This window comes from Somniosus microcephalus, chromosome 11, assembly GCF_052327205.1.
Source record: "Somniosus microcephalus isolate GS21.2 chromosome 11, FLI_Smic_1.0, whole genome shotgun sequence".
In the NCBI taxonomy this organism is placed as follows: domain Eukaryota; kingdom Metazoa; phylum Chordata; class Chondrichthyes; order Squaliformes; family Somniosidae; genus Somniosus; species Somniosus microcephalus.
In genome coordinates, this window is record NC_140997.1 from 229,135,259 (window position 1) to 229,156,963 (window position 21,705).

Sequence of the window (21,705 nt, forward strand, 5' to 3'; positions counted from 1 at the left end):
AGAGAGAACGCAACAGAGAGAGAATGCGACAGAGAGAGGGAACGCGACAGAGAGAGAGAGCGCGACAGAGAGAGAGAGCGACAGAGAGAGAGCGACAGGGAGAGAGCGACAGAGAGAGAGAGAGCGACAGAGAGAGCGACAGAGAGAGAGAGAACGACAGAGAGAGAGCGACAGAGAGAGAGCGACAGAGAGAGAGAGCGACAGAGAGAGCGACAGAGCAACAGAGAGAGCGACAGAGAGAGAGCGACAGAGAGCGACAGAGAGAGCGAGAGAGAGCGAGAGAGAGAGAGCGACAGAGAGAGAGCGACAGAGAGAGAGAGCGACAGAGAGAGAGAGAGACAGAGAGAGAGAGAGAGAGAGAGACAGAGAGAGACACAGAGGGACAGAGAGAGACACAGAGGGACAGACAGAGAGAGCGAGAGAGAGAGGGAAAAAGAGAGAGAGAGATCCAGCTCCCAATCTACCGAATGCCACACTTCTCCGGGCTGCCCATCGCTCTTCTCACGAGCCCCACATTGTGTAAAAATGAAACACGTCGCATCTATCACGAGTCTATCCTCAGCTCACAGGAACAAACATTGCGCACCTCCAGAGGGGTGAGGGGAGATAAGCGTGACGCTTCGGGACGAGCGTTTCATCACGTTAAAAGCCGCTATATAAACGCAAGTCATTGTTGCTCGTCAAGTAAACGAGGTGACAAAGAAGCCGTTGCATTTTCACAAAATTTTATTGCTTTTTAAAATACTAACCGATCGATTGATTTGGTCATTTTTTTGACGAGACTGAGGCTGCGATCCAACCGGGTACACCGTTAGGAGTAGGGCTCCAGCCTGGATGTAGGCCGCATTAATAAACCGCTGGGTTCGGTCAAACTACCATCTACAAGGCACAAGTCAGGAGTGTAATGGAATACTCTCCACTTGCCTGGATGAGTGCAGCTCCAACAACACAAGAAGCTCAACACCATCCAGGACAAAGCAGCCCACTTGATTGGCACCCCATCCACCACCTTAAACATTCGCTCCCTCCACCACCGGCGTACCGTGGCTGCAGTGTGTACCATCTACAAGATGTACTGCAGCAACTCGCCTAGGCTTCTTCGGCAGCACCTCCCAAACCCGCGACCTCTTCCACCTAGAAAGACAAGGGCAGCAGGCGCATGGAAACACCACCACCTCCAAGTTCCCCTCCAAGTCACACACCATCCTGACTTGGAAATATATCGGCCGTTCCTTCATCGTCACTGGGTCAAAATCCTGGAACTCCCTCCCTAACAGCACTGTGGGAGCACCTTCACCACACGGACTGCAGCGGTTCAAGAAGGCGGTTCACCACCACCTTCTCAAGGGCAACTAGGGATGGGCAATAAATGCTGGCCTTTCCAGCGATGCCCACATCCCATAAACGAAAATAAAAAGTTAATTTTATCTACAACATTTGCAGTTTGATAGATATCATCAACACCAGTGAACTTTTCATTAGCCATCACATCTATTCCCATTGCACGTGGATTGATCACAAAAGAGGCTTTGCTTAAAGTTACTCTACCCCACGGCTGGGTGTGTGGGAGGGGGGGATGGAGGTGCCGCACAGTGCAGTACGACACACGGACGTTGCTGAAGTGACCTACCTTGGTGATTTTGGGATCGGTGCATCTGCTGTCTGTGCTGCTCTGGTGCATCCAGTTGCTTCCCGGCGCCTGGCAGTCCTGCCGAAGCATGCACCTCTTCTCCAGGACGCACCAACCGCACTCAAACTTTGGGTCGGCCTTCAGACACAGCCCGCAGCTCTCCCGGAGGGCGGCGCACTTGTACAGGTGAGCTAGGAGGAGGGGGAGGGAGGAAGGGGGGAGAAGAGGGGGAACAGAAGGGAAAGAAAACGTTACAAAAGGTTCCTGTGATGGTTCCCGAACCGATTGGAGAGAGAGACAGAAAGTCGATGAGAACCCAGGCCTCCCGTCAGATATGGTGCTAAGCAACAGAAATTCTGTGCCCGTCACTAAAGGCTCCTTCCAGTGTTTAAACCAGAACACAATGCACCGTGGAAAGAGTGGCTTTGGACCCCTTACCAGACACATAACCCATGCCAATGTGAGTTGACACCAATCGCAGGGTTGCCACCCATTGGGTGCTGGAGTGGGCCTGCCTTGTTCAGTGTGGGTCATTTAGATAAATAAGACTAAAAAATTAATACTGTGGTAAAACATAGAGCATTGGACAGCCACAAGACCATTCACCACATGAGCCTGTCCTTATACACAGCAAGTTAGCAGGCTCTATAATCCAATGCAGGCCACAGTGTTGATGTTTGGTCTGGTTCGCTGATTATGTCTCCAGAGAGGGAGATGGTCCTCGGGGCTGCGATACTACCCAGTTGTGATGAAATATTCCATTCATCACTCATCAGTATTTCTCTGCCTGTGACTGTGGTTGGTTTCAGTTTCATTTCCATTGTATTGTACTGTGTGTAGGGCTCCGCCCATACCTGGCTCCTATGTAAGCTGGCCCAGCCTGCAGCACATCCAGTACGGCAGACCTCTGGATGGAAGATACATTCTCCTCTGTGTGTTACCTTCTAAGTCAATAAAAGCCTTGTTTTGTTTCGCTAACATCGAGTCTCGGATTTATTGAGGCACATCACCAGTCGACTTCAAATAAAGAAAGACTTGCATTTCGACAGCGCCTTTCACGACCACTGGACGTCTCAAAGCGCTTTACAGCCAATGAAGTACTTTTGAAGTGTAGTTACTGTTGTAATGTAGGAAACGCAGCAGCCAATTTGCGCTCAGCAAGCTCCCACAAACAGCAATGTGATAATGACCAGATCATCTGTTTTTGTTATGTTGGTTGAGGGATAAAGATTAGCCCAGGACACCGGGGAGAACTCCCCTGCTCTTCTTTGAATAGTGACCGTGGGATCTTTTACGTCCACCTGAGAGAGCAGACGGAGCCTCAGTTTAACGTCTCATCCAAAAGACGGCACCTCCGACAGTGCGGCACTCCCTCAGCACTGCACTGGAGTGTCAACCTAGATTTTTGTGCTCAAGTCTCTGGAGTGGGACTTGAACCCACAACCTTCTGACTCAGTGGCGAGAAACCCACTGAACCACGGTTGACACCTGCAGGCCACTGTCCTAATGGGTGGCGGTGGTGTGGTTGGTGGGGGCGGGCTTTGCTGGGCAGGCTGGGGAGGGACGGGGTGTCCCATTTGGACAACCAGCTTCCCTGTGAAGCTGCATATTTAAACCCGAGTGGACAGTGCGGGGTACGGGACCCCCCGGTCCTGCACCTGGATCCTTTGAGCTTAGGCAGGTGCATCCCTACAAGGAGGGGAAGCGCGCACTCCACATCGGGCAAACAGAAACTCTGCTTGTATAAGTTTCCGAACAGCTTGGTTGGGATCCACAAGCACAGGGTTTCAGCACGTAGGTGACCATTAATAACTGAATTAATAACTCAATGCAAGTTAGACTAAATTTGAAAGCCAAATTATTGGCAGGCCTTAAATACCTAACTCGGACTCTCCCGGTCAATTCCAGGAGCGGGCTATTGTCAAAGGGCGAATACTTCCATCACTCTATCTGAGCGAATTTAGATGATAATTGTGCCTTTGTAATAACTGGTGAACAAAGCTGCAGAATTTGCCGTTAATTCTTTGAAAGCTGCAACGTTAATCATTACAGAGTGATGAGCAAAATGCAGGCAAGACGCTTAGCCTTGTAAGGAGAATTCTGGAGCGTGACGTCCTGAGTCACAGTTTGTTAATCTAACACCCTTCACTTGGCTGGTGCCTCATCTCAGAACAGTGACACCCGAAATACCGGCATCACCAGCCCCTCCCCTTCCTGTACACAAAGCTGGGTGGGCGTGTGTGCTGTGAGGAGGATGCCGAGAAGATCCAGTATGATTTGGACAGGTTGGGTGATTGGGCAAAAGCATGGCAGATGCAGTATAATGTGGATAAATGCGAGGTTATCCACTTTGGTGGCAAAAACAGGAAGGCAGATCATTATCTGAACGGCAATAGATTGGGAGAAGGGGAAGTGCAACGAGACCTGGGTGTCCTTGTGCACCAGTCGCTGAAGGTAAGCATGCAGGTGCAGCAGGTGGTTAAGAAGGCAAATGGTATGTTGGCCTTCATAGCGAGAGGGTTTGAGTACAGGAACAAGGATGTTTTGCTGCAGTTGTACAGGGCCTTGGTGAGACCACACCTTGAGTATTGTGTGCAGTTTTGGGCGCCTTATCTGAGGAAGGATGTTCTTGCCATGGAGAGAGTGCAGCGAAGATTCACCAGGCTGATACCTGGGATGGCAGGAATGACATATGAAGAGAGATTGGATCGATTGGGCTTGTATTCGCTAGAGTTTAGAAGAATGAGAGGGGATCTCATTGAAACTTATAAAATTCTAACAGGACTAGACAGACTAGATGCAGGAAGGATGTTCCCGATGGCGGGGAGTCCAGAACCAGGGGTCACAGTCTAAGGGTAAGGGGTAAGCCATTTAGGACAGAGATGAGGAGGAATTTCTTCACCCAGAGAGTGGTGAACCTGTGGAATTCTCTACCACAAAAGGCAGTTGAGGCCAATTCATTAAATATATTCAAGAAGGAGTTGGATATATTTCTTAAGGCTAAAGGGATCAAGGGATATGGGGAGAAGGCAGGGACAGGGTACTGAATTTGGATGATCAGCCATGATCTCATTAAATGGCGGAGCAGGCTCGAGGGGCCGAATGGCCTACTCCTGCTCCTATCTTCTATGTTACACACCGGCCCCTCCTCTTCCCGTACACGCCGGCCCCTCCCCTTCCTGTACACGCTGGCCCCTCCCCTTCCTGTGGAACACCGGCCCCTCCCCTTCCAGTGAAACACCGGCCCCTCCCCTCCCAGTAGTGACCGCTTGCCATTCACAATCACCCTTGCTTTGCCTGGGTTGGCCAAATTCTAACCCTTCTCATAAACTTGTCTCCTTGTTTAATGCCTCCCCTATGTGAGGACGAATCACTTGTTTTGGCAGAACCCAATATAGGCCTTCAGAGCACTTGGAGTCAACAAGGTCAATCGTTTCCTCAATAAATGACAGTAACTTTTAGCCAACACCTCCCTCTAGGGTCGCCAACTCTGGTTGGACTTATTCCTGGAGGATTCATCACATGACCTCCTGCCACCAATCACTCCCACCCTCCCGCCATTGGTCGCCCAACACGTCCATCCTCGCCCCGCCCCGCCCCGCCTTCCCTCGGCCAATTGGAAAGCGAAAAGACCCAATTGGATGATTCTTGGCCGTCAGTCTTTTTTCCCTGTCCCGAATATTTTTCTAACTATTAAACGAAAGTGTTGAAAGAAAATGAAAAAAACATGATCTTCCTCCTGGGTTTGTGCTGGCAGTGCTGGCAGTGTCCAGGAGCCTCCAGGCCACTCCAGGAGGGCTGGCAAGCAACTCTACCTCCCTCTATCCCTCTCAGATACTTCCCCCCCTCAGCATGTACTTTGCACAGCTCAACACTGGCCAACTTCCTGATCTCAAAGGCCTCGCGGGACTCTCGAAAACATTAAGAACATAAGAATTAGGAGCAGGAGTCGGCCATTCGGCCCCTCGAGCCTGCTCCGCCATTCAATAAGATCATAGCTGATCATCGACCTCGACTCCACTTTCCCGCCCGGTCTCCATATCCCTCGATTCCCCATGAATCTGAAAGTCTATCGCTCTCAGCCTTGAATACACTCAATGACTGAGCCTCCACAGCCCTCTGGGGTAGAGAATTCCAAAGATTCACAACCCTCTGAGTGAAGAAATTTCTCCTCATCTCAGCCCTGAATGGCCGACCCCTTATCCTCAGACTACGCCCCCTCGTTCTAGACTCTCCAGCCAGGGGAAACAACCTCTCAGCGTTTACCCTGTGAATCCCCCTCAGAATCTTGTATGTTTCAATGAGATCACCTCTCGTTCTTCTAAACCCCCATAGAGTATTGGCCCAATCTACGAAAACAGCACATCAAGTCCCAGAAGGGAAGCAGAGGATCACCTCACCCGACATAACGCAAATCATCTTTGTACAAAACCATGGACTTCAGCTAATTTTGATTTTGTCTGAGGCGACCTTTGCTTAATTGAAAAGTGGCGTAAACGAACGCTTTAATTACATTAACATTCCCAGAACAAGTGAACAAATTTATTGCGTGCACAACTCGGGCTAACTTGCGGCACCTCGTCGCTCCGCGGCCCATGGGCACTTGCTTGGCCGTTAGCTTTAATGGACGAGCTCATTTGTCTTGCCCCTCGGAAGAAAAATTTCCCCCCGGCCTAATTTCATTATCGAGGGGGGCCTGGCGAGGGACAGCGGTTCAAGTACGGCCTTTCAAAGGAGCACAGCCAACTGCTGAGCTAAACAGGTTATGAATGAAAACAGTAAACACGACAAAGCAGTTTGCGTTCACAGTCTTACATTGCTGACAACCAATTCCTTCTCCCCCCCTTCCCCCACCCCCGTCCCAGCCCGCAACAGGAACAGGAGGAGGCCATTCAGCCCCGCGAGCCTGTTCCGCCGTTCAGTGAGGTCATGGCTGATCTGCGACCTAACTCTATATAGGGGTAGGACATTTAGGACTGAGATGAGGAGAAATGTCTTCACTCAGAGGGTGGTGAACCTGTGGAATTCTCTACCATAGAAGGCTGTGGAGGCCAAGTCACTGAATATATTTAAGAAGGAGATCGATAGATTTCTAGACATAAAAGGCATCAAGGGGTATGGGGAGACAGCGGGAATATGGTATTGAGTTAGAGGATCAGCCATGATCATATTGAATGGCTCGAAGGGCCGAATGGCCGACTCCAGCTCCTATGTTTCTATGTGTCTATGTGTCTACCCACCTTTGCCCCATATCCCTCAATAGCTTTGGTTATTAAATTCTATCAATCTCAGGTTTGAAGTTAACAATTGATCTAGTATCAATTGCTGTTTGCGGAAGAGAGTTCCAAACTTCTACCACCCTGTGTGTGTAGAAGTGTTTCCTAACTTCACTCCTGAAAGGCCTGGCTCTATTTTTTAGACTCTGCCCCCTAGTCCTCGACTCCCCAATCAGCGGAAATAGTTTCTCTCGATCTACCCTATCAGTAACGCATTATACTTTCCTCTGCTCAACGGAAAACGGGAGAAGGGTCAATCTTTCTTTGTAATTTGTGATCCGACAAAAATCGTGGGAAGGGATTGCCAACTCTGGTAGGATGTATTCCTGGATCTCCCGCCTCTGCACTCCCGCCATTGGTCGCCAAACACCTTCCACCTTAGCCTCGCACGACCTTCTCACGGCCAGATAGAAAGTTAACAGACTCTTTGTTACCTGATTGGATGATTCTTGACCGTCAGAATCAGCTTTTTCTCACACCCCCCCCCACCCCCAACTTCCCCCGCCCTATCTCCAATAACAAACAAATATATTCATAGATTTTTTTTTTTAAACACCATGGCCTAGAAATTGGGTATAGCCTCGCTTGAGGCGTTAGAACTGGCGAAGCGCTAAGTTTATAGCCAGACGAGAGTTATCGCTGCCGGGCGAGATATTGGGTTGCATCGCCCCCAAAGGGTCTTGAGGCGCTAATTCAGCCGTTGCACGGTGCTCTTAAGGCGCAAAAGGTCAGGCGCTACTCAATATCAACGCGGACGGGCGCAGCGCAGGTGAACTCAATTACGGGAAAGCACGAGACCTACAGGCACCGGCCGGCTCTTAAAGGGGTGGGTCAGTCAGACTGAGCTTCAACACCCAACGCCCTGTAGGCCTCAGATTCGGCGCTCGCCCTTGTCTGGCGGTACAAAGTTGATCATTATGGAGAAGGTTAGGCAGGGAGCAGAGCGCTTCAGCACTGAGGCTCTGGACCACTTGGTGGCTGCAGTTGAACACCGTCGGGAGGTCCTGTACCCGGATAATGGCAAGAGGCCAAAGCAGAAGGCTTACCGACGATCTTGGAGGGAGGTTGCTGTGAGGGTGAACTCCAGCAACATGGCGACCAGGACCCCTGTTCAGTGCAGGAAGAAATTCAACGACCTCACATGGATCGTTAGGGTGAGTGATGGTTTACCAAACTTGTGCTTCCCTCCATCTGCAGCTGACTTCGGGCACCCTGCTGCAATGATGCGCCAATGGCCATCTGTCAGTATGCACCCATGGCCCTTTCTGGGCACACACATGGACAGATGTCTCAAGGCCTCATGTAAGGGCTCTTGCACCATGGGGGGCATGCAAGGAGGTCTCAAGGCCTCATGTAAGGGCTCTTGCACAATGGGGGCATGCGAGGAGGTCTCAAGGCCTCATGTAAGGGCTCTTACACAATGGGGGGCATGCGATGATGTCTCAAGGCCTCATGTAACAGAACCTCCCCTTCTTTCCCCTGCAGTCCAAGCTGGCGATGATCCGGAAGGAGCAGCGTCGAACCGGTGGCGGACCTGCACAAGTGGTCACTCTCACGGATCTGGAGGAGAGAGTGCACCAGATACTTGGAGGACGTCTGTCTGGTCCTGTGACCACTGCATCTGCCGACCCCATTACCGACAGCGAGGGTAAGACTCTCACCTTTTCCACCTGTTGCCTTCCACTTGGTCCCCCCGCCAGCATGCATCCTCAGTGTGCAGCCATGTCAGAGCCATGCCGCAATCTGGCATGCCTTTCAGCAAACCTGTCCTTTTGCTAAAGCCGCTCTTCCACCTCCCACTTTCAGATGAAGCAGCACCAACTCGGGCTCAACACGCTGAAGCTGCCAGTGCCAGTGCCACCGGAGGCGAGGACCAGGAGGAATCCGGACCAGCCGTTGCAGAATCCGGGGAGCTGAGACATCTGCAGACTGGGGATAGTAGTCCCCTGGAGGGGAGGGGGGGGTGGCTCTGAGGATGAACCAGTTGCCGGACCAAGCGGCATGGAGCAACGCAGGGGGGATAGGCAAGTTCGGCCACCGTCTCCGCGCAGGGCAAGGCAGGTCATCATGACTGCTGCACAGAGTGCAGATGAGGTCCGTCGCCTGGCAGAGATGAGCAAACAGGCCCAGGTCAGACACACGGAGCTGATGGCTGCAGTGGAGAAGATGCCTGAGTCAATAGATTCATTGGCTAGGAGTATGCTGGACTTCGGGGCAACAATGGAGAGGACTCTGCAGGGCTTTGGGGCAACAATGGAGAGGACTCTCCAGGTGTTCGGGGAAACAATGGACAGGTCTATCCAGGGCTTCGGGGCAACAATGGACAGGACTATCCAGGGCTTCGGCCCAACAATGGAGAGGACTATCCACGGCTTTGAGTCGGCAATGGAAAGGACTGTTCAGGGCTTCGGACAATCCCTGGAAAGGTCTGTGCAGGGCTTGTCCGAGGCAGTGGAGCGGTCGGCTCCTGCCTTGTCCGAAGCCATGGGAAGAACTGTCCAGGCCTTCTCCGAAGCACTGGCACCTGGCACACAGGTCCTCACTGTTGCCACGCAGTCACTTGCTGGGCTCCTCCACAGCCAGATTGACGCAACGCGATGTCTGACTGCAGCCACCCTCTCTGCATCAGATAGGATCACCCCGGGCCCTTCCACTCCCGTACAATGCCAGGAATCCGTGGAGCCTGCGATTGTGGCGGATGAGCCGAGCCGCTCCCTTCAGATAGCCAGTGTGTCGTCCGACCATGGTGCAGGTGTCCTCTCTCGTCAGGAGACCATTGCACATGCCAGCGCTGGGACGCCTGCATTGCAGCTGCCACCACCTGCAACCCACACTGCTTCCAGCCATGCTCAAAGCAAGCATCCTGCGTCCGCACCCTCCAAGCCCAGAGGTCGGCCAGGCCGTACCTCAGGGGCTTCTGCGCGTCCAGACAGTCAGCAAGCGTCCCCCAGCCTTGAGCCCGCCACTGGGGTGCAATTACGTAGGAGCAGCAGGGAGGGAAGTGGCCGGGCGCGAAAGAGAAGTCGTTCTCCCTCAAGGGGCCAGTTGTAGAGGGAGGTGCTGAGACGTTTGTTTGTCCAAATTCAAGGACACCCTCAGCTGCTGTTATAGTTGCAGATTTTTGCTGAGTTTTGCGGCTTGGCCGAACAGGTCACATTTATTTTGGAAGTTATGGTTTCTGCTCACTTTACGTTGTTTAGCTGTAATGAAAGACTTTTGTGTCAATAAACAGAAGTTTCAATGTTGCTTGGTGCATGTGACTACTTTCAGTGATGCTGGCATGCAGAGGCCCTCAAACATCCAAAGTGCGCATGAGGTAAGACTCTCATCATTCCGCCACAGGGGTGTCGAGACGAGTCCAGAGGAGCCTCTGACGTCTGGACCTTCCACTTTCAGCAGCCCTTCCATCTTCCTCCTCCTGCTCTTCCTCCTCATACTCCTCCTCCTCCGCCTGCTTGTGCAGGGTCCGAGGGAAGGTCATGAATGGACGCGTTCGCCTATAAAGGGCATCTGTCACCTGCCGGATGCAACAGCGGACTGCAGCCTGTGCGTCAGTCGCATTGTCCCCAATGGCTGACTGAAAGGATCCGTTGGCATAAAAATGGAGGCCATCAGTCAGTGTAGCCATCACGGACAGAGAGGTTCTGCAGCATTCACGTGGCTGCAGATCCTGACCAAGCAGGTGACACAGATCAGTAACAATGTCCCTCCAGATTCGGAGCCTTCGCTAACACTGCTCCTCCGAAATGTCAAGGCTTGTCACCTGCTGCCTAAAGACCCTCGCAGCATCCCGTCGGATTGGCCGACCTCGATTGCCCCTCCTCCTTCTGGCCAATCCCGGCCCTCTCTCCCGCCGTCTCTCTGCCCCTTCACAGTGTTGGGCGATGAGGCCGTCGCCCTCCGAACAAGCTCCCATTCCGATGCCAGTTGGTCAAAAGGCTTTTAGGTGTAGTGCTGCAAGTGCTTCGGACAGGGTTGAGGGTCCCAAGTGCTGTGAAGCTCAAATCCCAGAACTCCGCTCCACATTAGCTCGCCAACTCTCTCTAGCAGCGATCGCAATGAGCAGGCCAAGTGGCAGAAGATTCTGCACTAGAGCTGTCCCCTTTAAATAGCGCCACCCTACTCCGAGAAGGGCCTGTTAGCCCTCCCTCGAACTGTCACTAATAGCGCTGGGCGTTAAGGCTCTGGGCGCCACCCAATATGCGCTCAGGCGCTCCTAAAAGGCGTTGCACACTGAAATGACGTCATGAGCTGCTTGCGCTCGCGGGCGCGCGCAAACACTTAGCGCAGGCGCTAAATGTATAGTCAATTTCTGAGGCGGCGCTATCTTCATAGTGTCCGCCCCAACATAGGGCTTCGCCCCAATTCTAGGTCTCATTAGGCGCTCAGCGCCGGCGCTACCAACCCAATTTCTAGGCCCATTTTATGTAACCCCCCCTCCCCTCCCCGAATGATTTCTCTCCAGCGTTACTTTCGGCAGTGTCCAGGAGATGAAACTTTAATTCCTGGAGACTCCAGGGCAATGTTCCCTGCGAGCTGCGCTTCGTTCTGCGCGGTCCTGTTTCTTAGGCCGCGGTCCCTTTAAATTTCTGTACGTGCGGCGGTGTTTACAGCGGAGAAGCCGGCGAGCGGCCCGCACGGGACCTTTACCAGGAACATCGCTCCAGGGCAATCCAGGAGGGTTGGCGACCCTAGAAGGAGCGGCTTTTTGGGACCTGCGATTCCCGGCGGCGTCACCTCGTCGAGCGGCGCCAAGCGCATGTCAGCCAAATCACAAGGCCCCAGCAACAATGATCGCTGGACGGTAGCCAAGCAGTTAATGAGCCACCTGGGCTGGTGCGAGCTTTGGGGGAAGAGAGTAAAATTTGCACCAAGTGGCCCAAATGTTGACCAACGTTCAGCTGATTTTAGGACCGGGCCTCAGTGGCAACCTCAGTCATCAACGGAACAGGAAAATGCAAAATTCACTTTTGCTGGGGATTGGGGCTGGGGGGCGGGTGGGGCGAGGGGTTAAGGGAAAGGCCGCTCCCCCCCAACAATGCAAAGATTTGTCACGGAGAGACTCAACATGAGCTCAGAGGGATCTGGTGGGAGACCGAGAAGAGATTGCACGTTGCTCAAGGGCAAGAACAGAGATAATGCACGTCAATGTAAAGCTCCAGCTCTGGACGTACAGGTACATGACAGAGAGTAGACGGTGTTCAAGATAGAAAGAAGAATTGACTCCAAAACACCATGATATACATAACCAATGGCAACTAAATCCTTGCTCTCTGACTAAAAGCTCCCGTCGTAAAAACCCAACCTGTTCACTAATGTCCCGTTAGGGAAGGAAGCCTGCCGTCCTTACCCGGTCTGGGCCTGTATGTGACTCCAGTCCCCCCACCGGTTGACTCTTAGCCGCCCTGTGAAGTGGCCTAACATGATGGGGGTGAGCGATAAATCTCAGCAGCGACACCCGCATCCCGAAAAATTAACTTGAACAAAACGCACCAGGTCTTATTTAACAGTAAAATATTCCATTTTCACTGGTAAAACTTCAAAAATCTATGTCTCAACAAGGAAAAATTGTTTCTATTTTGCTATAATCCATTTTTGGGATGGGTACAAACTCTAAGACTAATAAAACAGTCTCGACGCTTTCTATCAACGTTACACCTCCGTTGACTGATGTGTTTTCTTCAATAGGATTATCAGAGAGAGAAATTTGGCCCATAGGGTTTAGAATGAAAGAGGAGAAAAAATATCTACTCTATGAAGAGTCTCAAGCGGCTGTTAGCCCAAAGCACACACTCACTAATTAAACACTGCCCCTGAATGTGATCACATCATTCTGAATGCCATAAAGAGAGAGAGATCTGTGTCCGCGTCAGTGCCTCTCGGGGTTTTTTTTTGCGGTATCTGTGTGTCTGTTACATCAATGAACGAAACGACGTCTGCAAAGGTTGGCCTCTTTCTCTGCCCGCTTTCTGCAGTCAACTGTCCCGACTGGTTTTAACCAGTTCTCCATGGTTACCTAATGAAGTCACAAGGCGTAGATTACCGATTTAACAGTTGGGTAGGGAGCAATGGTCCCAGAGGTTACCAATACGTTGGATATTAGGATTTGCCCCTCAGCGCCCCTGGTCACCGTGCTTTATTTGCTTTAGAGCGGTTGGTTGGAGCCGCAACGAGGTTTGTTAGGATGGATGCTGGGAGAATGTTTCCCTTGGCTGGGGAGTCTAGAACCAGGGGCCACAGCCTCAAGATAAAGGGTAGGCCATTCAGGACTGAGATGAGGAGAAATTTCTTCACACAGAGGGTGGTGAATCTTTGGAATTCTCTACCCCAGAGGGCTGTGGAGGCTCAGTCATTGGGTATATTCAAAACAGAAGTCGATAGATTTCTGACTAGTGAGGGCATCAAGGGATATGGCGATAGGGCCGGTGAATGGAGTTGAGGCCAAAGATCAGCCATGATCTCATTGAATGGCGGAGCAGGCCCGAAGGGCCGACTCCTGCTCCTATTTCTTATGTTTGCAAAGACAAGAGTCAGCAAGGGTCGCCACTCAATCCCGACATCAAGTAACCAGCCAGTCCTCACCAACTGGGCTCACACGGGAAGAATGGCCACTTGAGACGCTGCCAGTGCCCCTGGAACCGTGCCCCAGCGCGCGTCAGGAAACAAGGAGAAAAAGGGAAGAAAATCACAGTTATACAGAAAGAAAGACTTGCCTTTCTGTAGCACCTTTCATGACCTCAGGATGTCCCAAAGTGCTTTACAGCCAATGAAGTACTTTTTGAAGTGTAGTCACTGTTGTAATGTAGGAAACGCGGCAGCCAATTTGTGCACAGCAAGCTCCCACAAACAGCAATGTGATAATGACCAGATAATCTGTTTTTAGTGATGTTGGTTGAGGGATTGGCCAGGACATCGGGGAGAACTCCCCTGCTCTTCTTCAAAATAGTGCCGTGGGATCCTTTACGTCCACCTGAGAGAGTAGACGGAGCCTCAGTTTAACGTCTCATCTGAAAGACGGCACCTCTGACAGTGCAGCACTCCCTCAGTACGGCACTGCAGTGTCAGCCTAGATTATACGGTCAAGCCTATGGAGTGGGGCTTGAACCCATGACCTTCTGACTCAGAGGCGAGTGTGGGACCCACTGAGCCACAGCTGACACTGAATGTAATTCCCCTTTAAGTTGCTCGGGGGGGGGGGGGGGGGGGGAGTGCGGAGGAGGCATATGCACAGTCTAAGCTCACAAGTGCCAAACACAAGCTATTCATGATCAGCTGGCACTGAAAGTGGTGTTAGTGTCATACCAGGTGAAAATGTTACCCGCGGTGCAGCAATCCTGCTCAAAACTTTCCTCCCTCTCAAGATCGTCTCGGGGCCAACTTCAAAAAGGGATGGCAGAGAAGAGATGGCCAACTTGACATAGAATGTACAGCACAGAAACAGGCCATTCAGCCCAACTGGTTCATGTTCCACACGAGTACCTCCCACCCCTCTTCATCTCACCCCATCACCATATCCTTCTATTCCTTTCTCCCTCGTGTGTTTATCCAGCTTCCCCTTAAATGTATCTCTGCTATTCTCCTCAACCACTCCCTGTGGTAGCGAGTTCCACATTCTCACCACTCTCTGGGTAAAGAGGTTTCTCCTGAATTCCCTGTTGGATTTATTAGTGACTGTCTTAAATTTATGACCCCTAGTTCTGGTCTCCACCCCCACAAGTGGAAACATCTTCTCTACGTCTACCCTATCGAACCCTTTCATAATATTGAAGACCTCTGTCAGGTCACCCCTCAGCCCTCTCCTTTCTAGAGAAAAGAGCCCCAGCCTGTTCAATCCTTCCTGATGGGTATAACTCTGGGGCTTTGATTCAATGTCTGCTCAGACGGATGGGATCACAGCCTCTCTTCCTGTTTGGGCCTCACACTGAATGAGCTGGGGCACTCTCAATTCAGTCACTAAGGGGCACGGGGCTGGGAGCAGAGCCCCATTCAGCACTAAACTGTCCATCTCAGTCCGACAGGCCACAGGATAGCTGTTACACAAAGTGGAAAAATATCACATTGATGCAAAAAAAAGAAAAAAGGGTGTTCTTCTGATATGGGGGCTGAGGGTCATTGTTTGGCCTTCACTCTTCCTCTACCTGACCTGGTCGTGTTCGATGCAGACACTGGGTGCCTGAAATGGTAACGTATATTCCGTGCCCCAGCACTAAGGCCCTCCTCCTGCTGCACACAGGACCACTGCAGTGAGAGACACACACGCCTCAGAAACCTGCTCCACAGCAGCACCTAGTGGCCAGATCCTGCAACTACAGCGTGACTGCTGACATAGCGAGTTGCAATGGTAACCATAAACCAAAAAGCGTGGCCAAATATCACGACAACAGGAAGTAATGTTTGTGGGCAGGAAGCAAACACTCCCCACCGGATTTGTAAATAATGTGTGGATAAGATACAGTTTGTCTTGATGTGCTGAGGCTGCTCTTAATCTGCTCGATGTGGGGCAGATTTTAGAGTACCAGCTACAATACTGGAGTAACAAGTCTGCTCTCCAGTGTTAACGGGAGGGCCCAGCAGAAATGATTAGATGTAACTCGTGCTCTTCATCCTCAAGAGAGGCATCTCACAGGATGATGTTGGATACTTAACAGAATAGAGACCATGGGACGGAATCAATATGAGGTACCCATGAGTGTTCAAGGGGGTGGGGAGGGCAAAACAAAGAGAAAATGGGTGGCAAACTGGGTCAACCCGAGCAGGCATCCACTCAAACTGCTGGCAGCTGAGCCTCCTTCTTCCAATGGCTGGAAAGGTTCAAAGTGAAGCAAATTTCAGACCATCTCAACCTGCTCCCGCTCAGATGTTCCACTGGGCAGGAGACAGGAAACCATCCCACTGGTGCAGTCGGGACATGGATTTCTGGGGCTGGGAATGAAGACCTAATATGGAAGTAGAATTGAGAAACCTTTACCTCCCATGGTTTGAGGTTATCTCCCTCTCTCTGTAACCTCCTCCAGCCCCACAACCCTCCGAGAACTCTGCGTTCCTCCAATTCTGTTCTCTTGAGCATCCCCTTCTTTCTTCGCCCCGCCATTGGTGGATGTTCCTTCAGCCATCTAGGCGCCAAGCTATGGATTCCCTCCCTGAACCTCTCCCTCTTCCTTTAAGACACTCCATAAAACCTACCGCTTGTCCTAATCTGTCCTTTGGCTCAGTGTCAAACTTTTGTCTGATTGCCCTCCTGTGAAGTGGCGTGGGACGTTTCACTCGGTTACAGTTGCTATATAAATGCAAGTTGTTGTTGATTCTTACACTGGCTGGCTGAATTGGAACCTTGCTTTGATTGTAAGCAACCTGCATGCAATGAGCTTGGAGTGGTCGCAACCCAGACCAGGATGAGCACAGGTCCATAGTACAAAAACTGCCACAAGTACTCGGAGCGCCGCACTGTTGGAGGGGCAGTACTGAGGGAATGCTGCACTGTCGGAGGGGCAGTACTGAGGGAGCGCCGCACTGTCGGAGGGGCAGTACTGAGGGAGCGCCTTACTGTCGGAGGGACAGTACTGAGGGAGTGCTGCACTGTCAAAGAAACATAGAAGATAGGAGCAGGAGTAGGCCATTCGGCCCCTCGAGCCTGCTCCTCCATTCAATGCGATCATGGCTGATCATCTAAATTCAGTACCCTGTCCCTGCTTTCTCCCCATATCCCTTGATCCCTGTCGGAGGGGCAGTACTGAGGGGCAGTACTGAGGGAGCGCTACACTGTCGGAGGTGCCGTCTTTGGGATAAGACGTTAAACCGAGGCCCCGTCTGCTCTCTCAGGTGGACGTAAAAGATCCCACTGCACTATTTCAAAGAAGAGCAGGGGACTTCTCCCCGGTGTCCTGAACCAACATTTATCCCTCAACCAACATCACTAGAACAGATTATCTGGTCATTTATCTCACTGCTGTTTGTGGGAGCTTGCTGTGCGCAATTTGTCGGCCGCGTTTCCCACATTACAACAGTGAACACACTTCAAAAAGTACTTCATTGGCTGTAATGCGCTTTGGAGCGTCCTGAGGTCGTGAAAGGCGCTACAGAAATAAATCCAAGTCTCTTTCTTTCTTTGTAAGTAACCCATTCCTTTCATCCAACACTCGCAAAACACGGCTGTCCCCCTAATTCATCCTGTATAAAACCGTGAACCTCATTAATTAGGTCCCGCATTCTGGCGATATCAGCAATGACCACTGCCTGTTTTTATCTGCTGGCTGTACCTTTAATGTTGGCCGGATTGTCGATGACAAAATTCCCATTCCATACGACAGAGAGATCCACAGGAAGGTCGCTGATGTCATTTCCTTCATACGTGTACTGGAAGAGAAAGACAGACAGGCTCAGTAAGGGAGGGGAGCTTTGGCAACCTGAGTCTGAGAGGCATTCATTGAGGGCAGCAAGTCACTTTCCCTAGTACGATAGCAAAATACTGCAGATGCTGGAAATCCGAAATAACAACAGAAAATGCTGGAAAAACTCAGCAGGCCAGAGCAACATCTGTGGAGAGAAAATAGAGTCAACGTTTCGGGTCAAACCCTTTGTCAAGACTGAAAAAGCACAGGAAATGAAACAGATTAAAAGGCCAGGCTGGGAGAGAACAAAAGAGAAGTGAAGAGACATTAAGAGGTATTCAAAACCAGACGAGATGGTGGTAGGACTAGTGGAGACAAAAGACGGCTCTAGATTAAGTGTGAAATGCGCTGGCAGAATGGGAGACAGCTGCCATGTGGGAGAGAGAAAAAGAAAGGGGGTGGGGGAAAGGGCCAAAACAAAGGTGGGGATAAAAAATAAGTCAAAATGGAATGGGGGCCGAGGTTATGATCTGAAATTGTTGAACTCGATATTGAGTCCGGAAGGCTGTAAAGTGCCTAATCGGAAGATGAGGTGCTGTTCCTCGAGATGAGTCACTTTTCCTATCCTGATTCACACCAACACTAATGCACCAAAGAAACAAGAGTAACTGCCATTCACCTCACTGCTGTTTGCGGCTGCCACAATTTTTCAACGAGCCAGCACAGGCATGATGGGCCGAATGGCCTCCTTCTGTGCTGTAAGATTCTATGATTTGCCTACATAACACGAATCACTGCACTTCGTAGAATCTTACAGCACAGAAGGAGGCCCCGCTGCTCTCTCAGTTGCCTGTGCCAGCTAAATAATCTTCAAAGTTAGAAACATAGAAGATAGGAGCAGGAGTAGGCCATTCGGCCCCTCGAGCCTGCTCCGCCATTTAATGAGATCATGGCTGATCATCCAAATTCAGTACCCTGTCCCTGCTTTCTCCCCATATCCCTTGATCCCTTTAGCCTTAAGAAATATATCCAACTCCTTCTTGAATATATTTAATGAATTGGCCTCTACTGCCTTCTGTGGTAGAGAATTCCACAGGTTCACCACTCTCTGGGTGAAGAAATTCCTCCTCATCTCTGTCCTAAATGGCTTACCCCTTATCCTTAGACTGTGACCCCTGGTTCTGGACTCCCCGACCATCGGGAACATCCTTCCTGCATCTAGTCTGTCTAGTCCTGTTAGAATTTTATAAGTTTCAATGAGATCCCCTCTCATTCTTCTAAACTCTAGCGAATATAAGCCTAATCGACCCAATCTCTCCTCATCCGTCATTCCTGCCATCCCAGGTATCTGCCTGGTGAATCTTCGCTGCACTCCCTCCATGGCAAGAACATCCTTCCTCAGATAAGGCGACCAAAACTGCACAATACTCAAGGTGTGGTCTCACCAAGGCCCTGTACAACTGCAGCAAGACATCCTTGCTCCTGTAAAGTTATTCACTTTATGAGATACACTGGTTTTTAAAAAAAGAGATTCGATAAGATGCCATACAAATTTCTTTCTTTCTTTCTTTCCTTCCCTCAGGGCTCTGCCAATAGTAAGGCTCACTTTGCACATGATCTGGTCATTAAAAGGGGCACCTTTACCCTTGGAATTAAGGGCATTGTTTTGTGCTACATTCTACAGCAGTGGATACAGTGATGTTCTCAGGAAGGTCATCAATCCCTGCCAATATATTGATTATGTGTGATGTCACTATGATGGACGGCGAGGTAAGGCTCCATCGTGGCCACCCAACCCGGAGGTCTGCGGGTGGGTGATTCTCTTCCAAAAACAGCACCGACGCCCACTTTAAATGAGATTAAGCTTCTTTTTCTGATTGATATTTGCTGTCCAACTCTGCCTTCAAAATCTCACTCGTGTAATACAAACCGCCCAGTTTGGGATTAACACCACCACCGCACTGTGGTACCCAGTCTAGCACACGGCCAGACCACGGGCTCACCCACTGATGGGCATTGTAAGATGCTGCCAGGTGGTTTTGCCCAGCACCCCAGTGCTACTGGGGCCACCTGCCTTTTGTACTGCTGGATTAGATCTGCCCTTTGCTTCACACACACACATTGTCCCTTGGGTTTTGGAAGGCGGCAGACAGGCTCCCCAGAAGAGCCGTGTGTTTACAGGAGGACAATCTCGTGTACAAGTCTGGATGGTTTGAGGAATAACCGAAGTCAACCGAAATCCCACCGACATGCCACGAGATCCACCAATCTTGTTGGAAGTCACTGACCATTTGGGGGTTTTTTTTTGCCCCCAATTTCATCCCTTCCCCCCTGCTGAAGGTGCGGACTCCTTGCTTGGGTGCATTCCCCAGCAACCCTCCCATCGAGTCAAGCCTTCATACGCGAGCCTGGACAGTGGACGTCAGCAGGGCACCTGGCTGTGGAGGGCATCAGCTCAGCCCCAATACTGCCTCCATCCGACGTCGCCACGTCGACCAGGAGTACGAACCCTGGTTGGTTTTCCCATCCTCAGCCCAGAGGCACTGACACCAGATATGCTAAACCTTTATCAATCACTGGTTCGGCCCCAGCTGGAGTATTGTGTCCAATTCTGGACACTTTAGGAAGGATGTCAAGGCCTTGGAGAGGGTGCAGAGGAGATTTACTTGAATGGTACTGATGTAAGAAAACTACTAGGCACTTGGTCTAAGCGTTAAACAAAGCTTTAATCAACTGTTTTACAACATGGAGGTCTAGTTGTGTCCTTCACTAGATCCTGTTAAGAATGTCCTGCGCAAGCTGGGCCCGTGCCCGAGTATTTATACTCTCCCTGGACAGCGCCACCCGCAGGCCGCTCAGTTGATTCATGTCAGGTACCAGGGATAAGAGTCTTCAGTTATATGGAGAGACTGGAGAAACTGGGATTGTTCTCCTCAGAGTAGAGAAGAATAAGGGGAGATTTGATAGAGGTGTTCAAAATCATGAAGGGTTTTGATAGAGTAAACCAGGAGAAACTGTTTCCAGTGGCAGAAGGGTCGGTAACCAGAGGACACGGAGTGAAGGTCAGAAGAACCAGGAGGGAAGGGGGGGAAGTTATGAGAATTTTTATTTTACGCAGCGAGTTGTTGTGATCTGGAATGCGCTGCCTGAAAGGGCGGTGGAAGCAGATTCAATAGTAACTTTCAAAAGGGAATTGGATAAATACTTGAGGGGGAAAAATTTACTGTGAAGAAAGAGCAGGGGGGAGTGGGATGAATTGGATTGCTCTTTCAAAGAGCACGATGGGCTGAATGGTCTCCTTCTGTGCTGTATCATTCGACGATCCTCTGAATTGTAGGACTCTTAATTCTGTCATGTCTGAGATTAGCTCATGTAACACAAACCAAGGATAGAACCTTGGATGTCGCTGGTCCGGGGCTCAGTACCAACTGACCAATCAGCACCAACATACGAAATTGACGGGCAGGATAAGACCAGCTGGTCCATCAAGACTGTCCCACACCATGAGCGCTGGAGCGTCGTGACTAGACACCCAACCCCCCCACCCCACCTCACACCCAACCCCCCCACCCCACCTCACACCCAACACCCCCCCACCCCACCTCACGCCCAACACCCCCCCCACTCAACCCCTCCCCCGCCTCCTGCCCAACGCCTCCCCCCACCCCCTCCCCCGCCCAACCCCCCCCACCCAACCCCTCCCCCGCCTCCCGCCCAACCCCCCGCACCGCCTCCCACCCACCCCCTCCCCCGCCCAACCCCCCCACCCAACCCCTCCCCCGCCTCCCGCCCAACCCCCCCGCCTCCCCCCGTCCAACCCCCCACCCAACCCCTCCCCCACCTCCCGCCCAACCCCCCCTGCCTCCCGCCCCACCCCAACCCCTCCCCCCACCTCACACCCAACACCCCCCCCACTCAACCCCTCCCCCGCCTCCTGCCCAACGCCTCCCCCCACCCCTCCCCCGCCCAACCCCCCCACCCAACCCCTCCCCCGCCTCCCGCCCAACCCCCCGCACCGCCTCCCACCCACCCCCTCCCCCGCCCAACCCCCCCCACCCAACCCCTCCCCCGCCTCCCGCCCAACCCCCCCGCCTCCCGCCCCACCCCAACCCCTCCCCCCGTCCAACCCCCCACCCAACCCCTCCCCGCCTCCCACCCAACCCCCCCGCCTCCCGCCCCACCCCAACCCCTCCCCCCACCCAACCCCTCCCCCGCCTCCCGCCCCACCCCTCCCCCACCTCACACCCAACACCCCCCACCCCACCCCCGCCTCCCGCCCAACTCCCCCGCCTCCCGCCCCACCCCAACGCTTCCCCCCGCCCAACCCCCCACCCAACCCCCCCGCCCAACCCCTCCCCTCCCCCGCCTCCCACCCCACCCCTCCCCTCCCCCCCACCCCAACCCCCCCCCACCCAACCCCTCCCCCGCCCCCCACCCAACCCCTCCCCCGCCTCCCGCCCAACCCCCCCGC

General features: G+C 52.1%; 1 protein-coding gene across 1 annotated transcript in view; it reads right to left on the reverse strand.

Moving 5' to 3' along the window:
* Positions 1-21,705, reverse strand: part of LOC147111318 (plexin-A1-like) — a 616,616-nt gene that overhangs the window by 165,774 nt on the left and 429,137 nt on the right. The window contains exons 11-12 of the mRNA XM_086002083.1: positions 17,163-17,259; positions 1,631-1,821 (exon numbers count right to left, since the gene is read on the reverse strand). Coding sequence (XP_085858209.1) covers positions 1,631-1,821; positions 17,163-17,259 — 288 coding nt within the window. The remainder of the gene's footprint in view (positions 1-1,630; positions 1,822-17,162; positions 17,260-21,705) is intronic.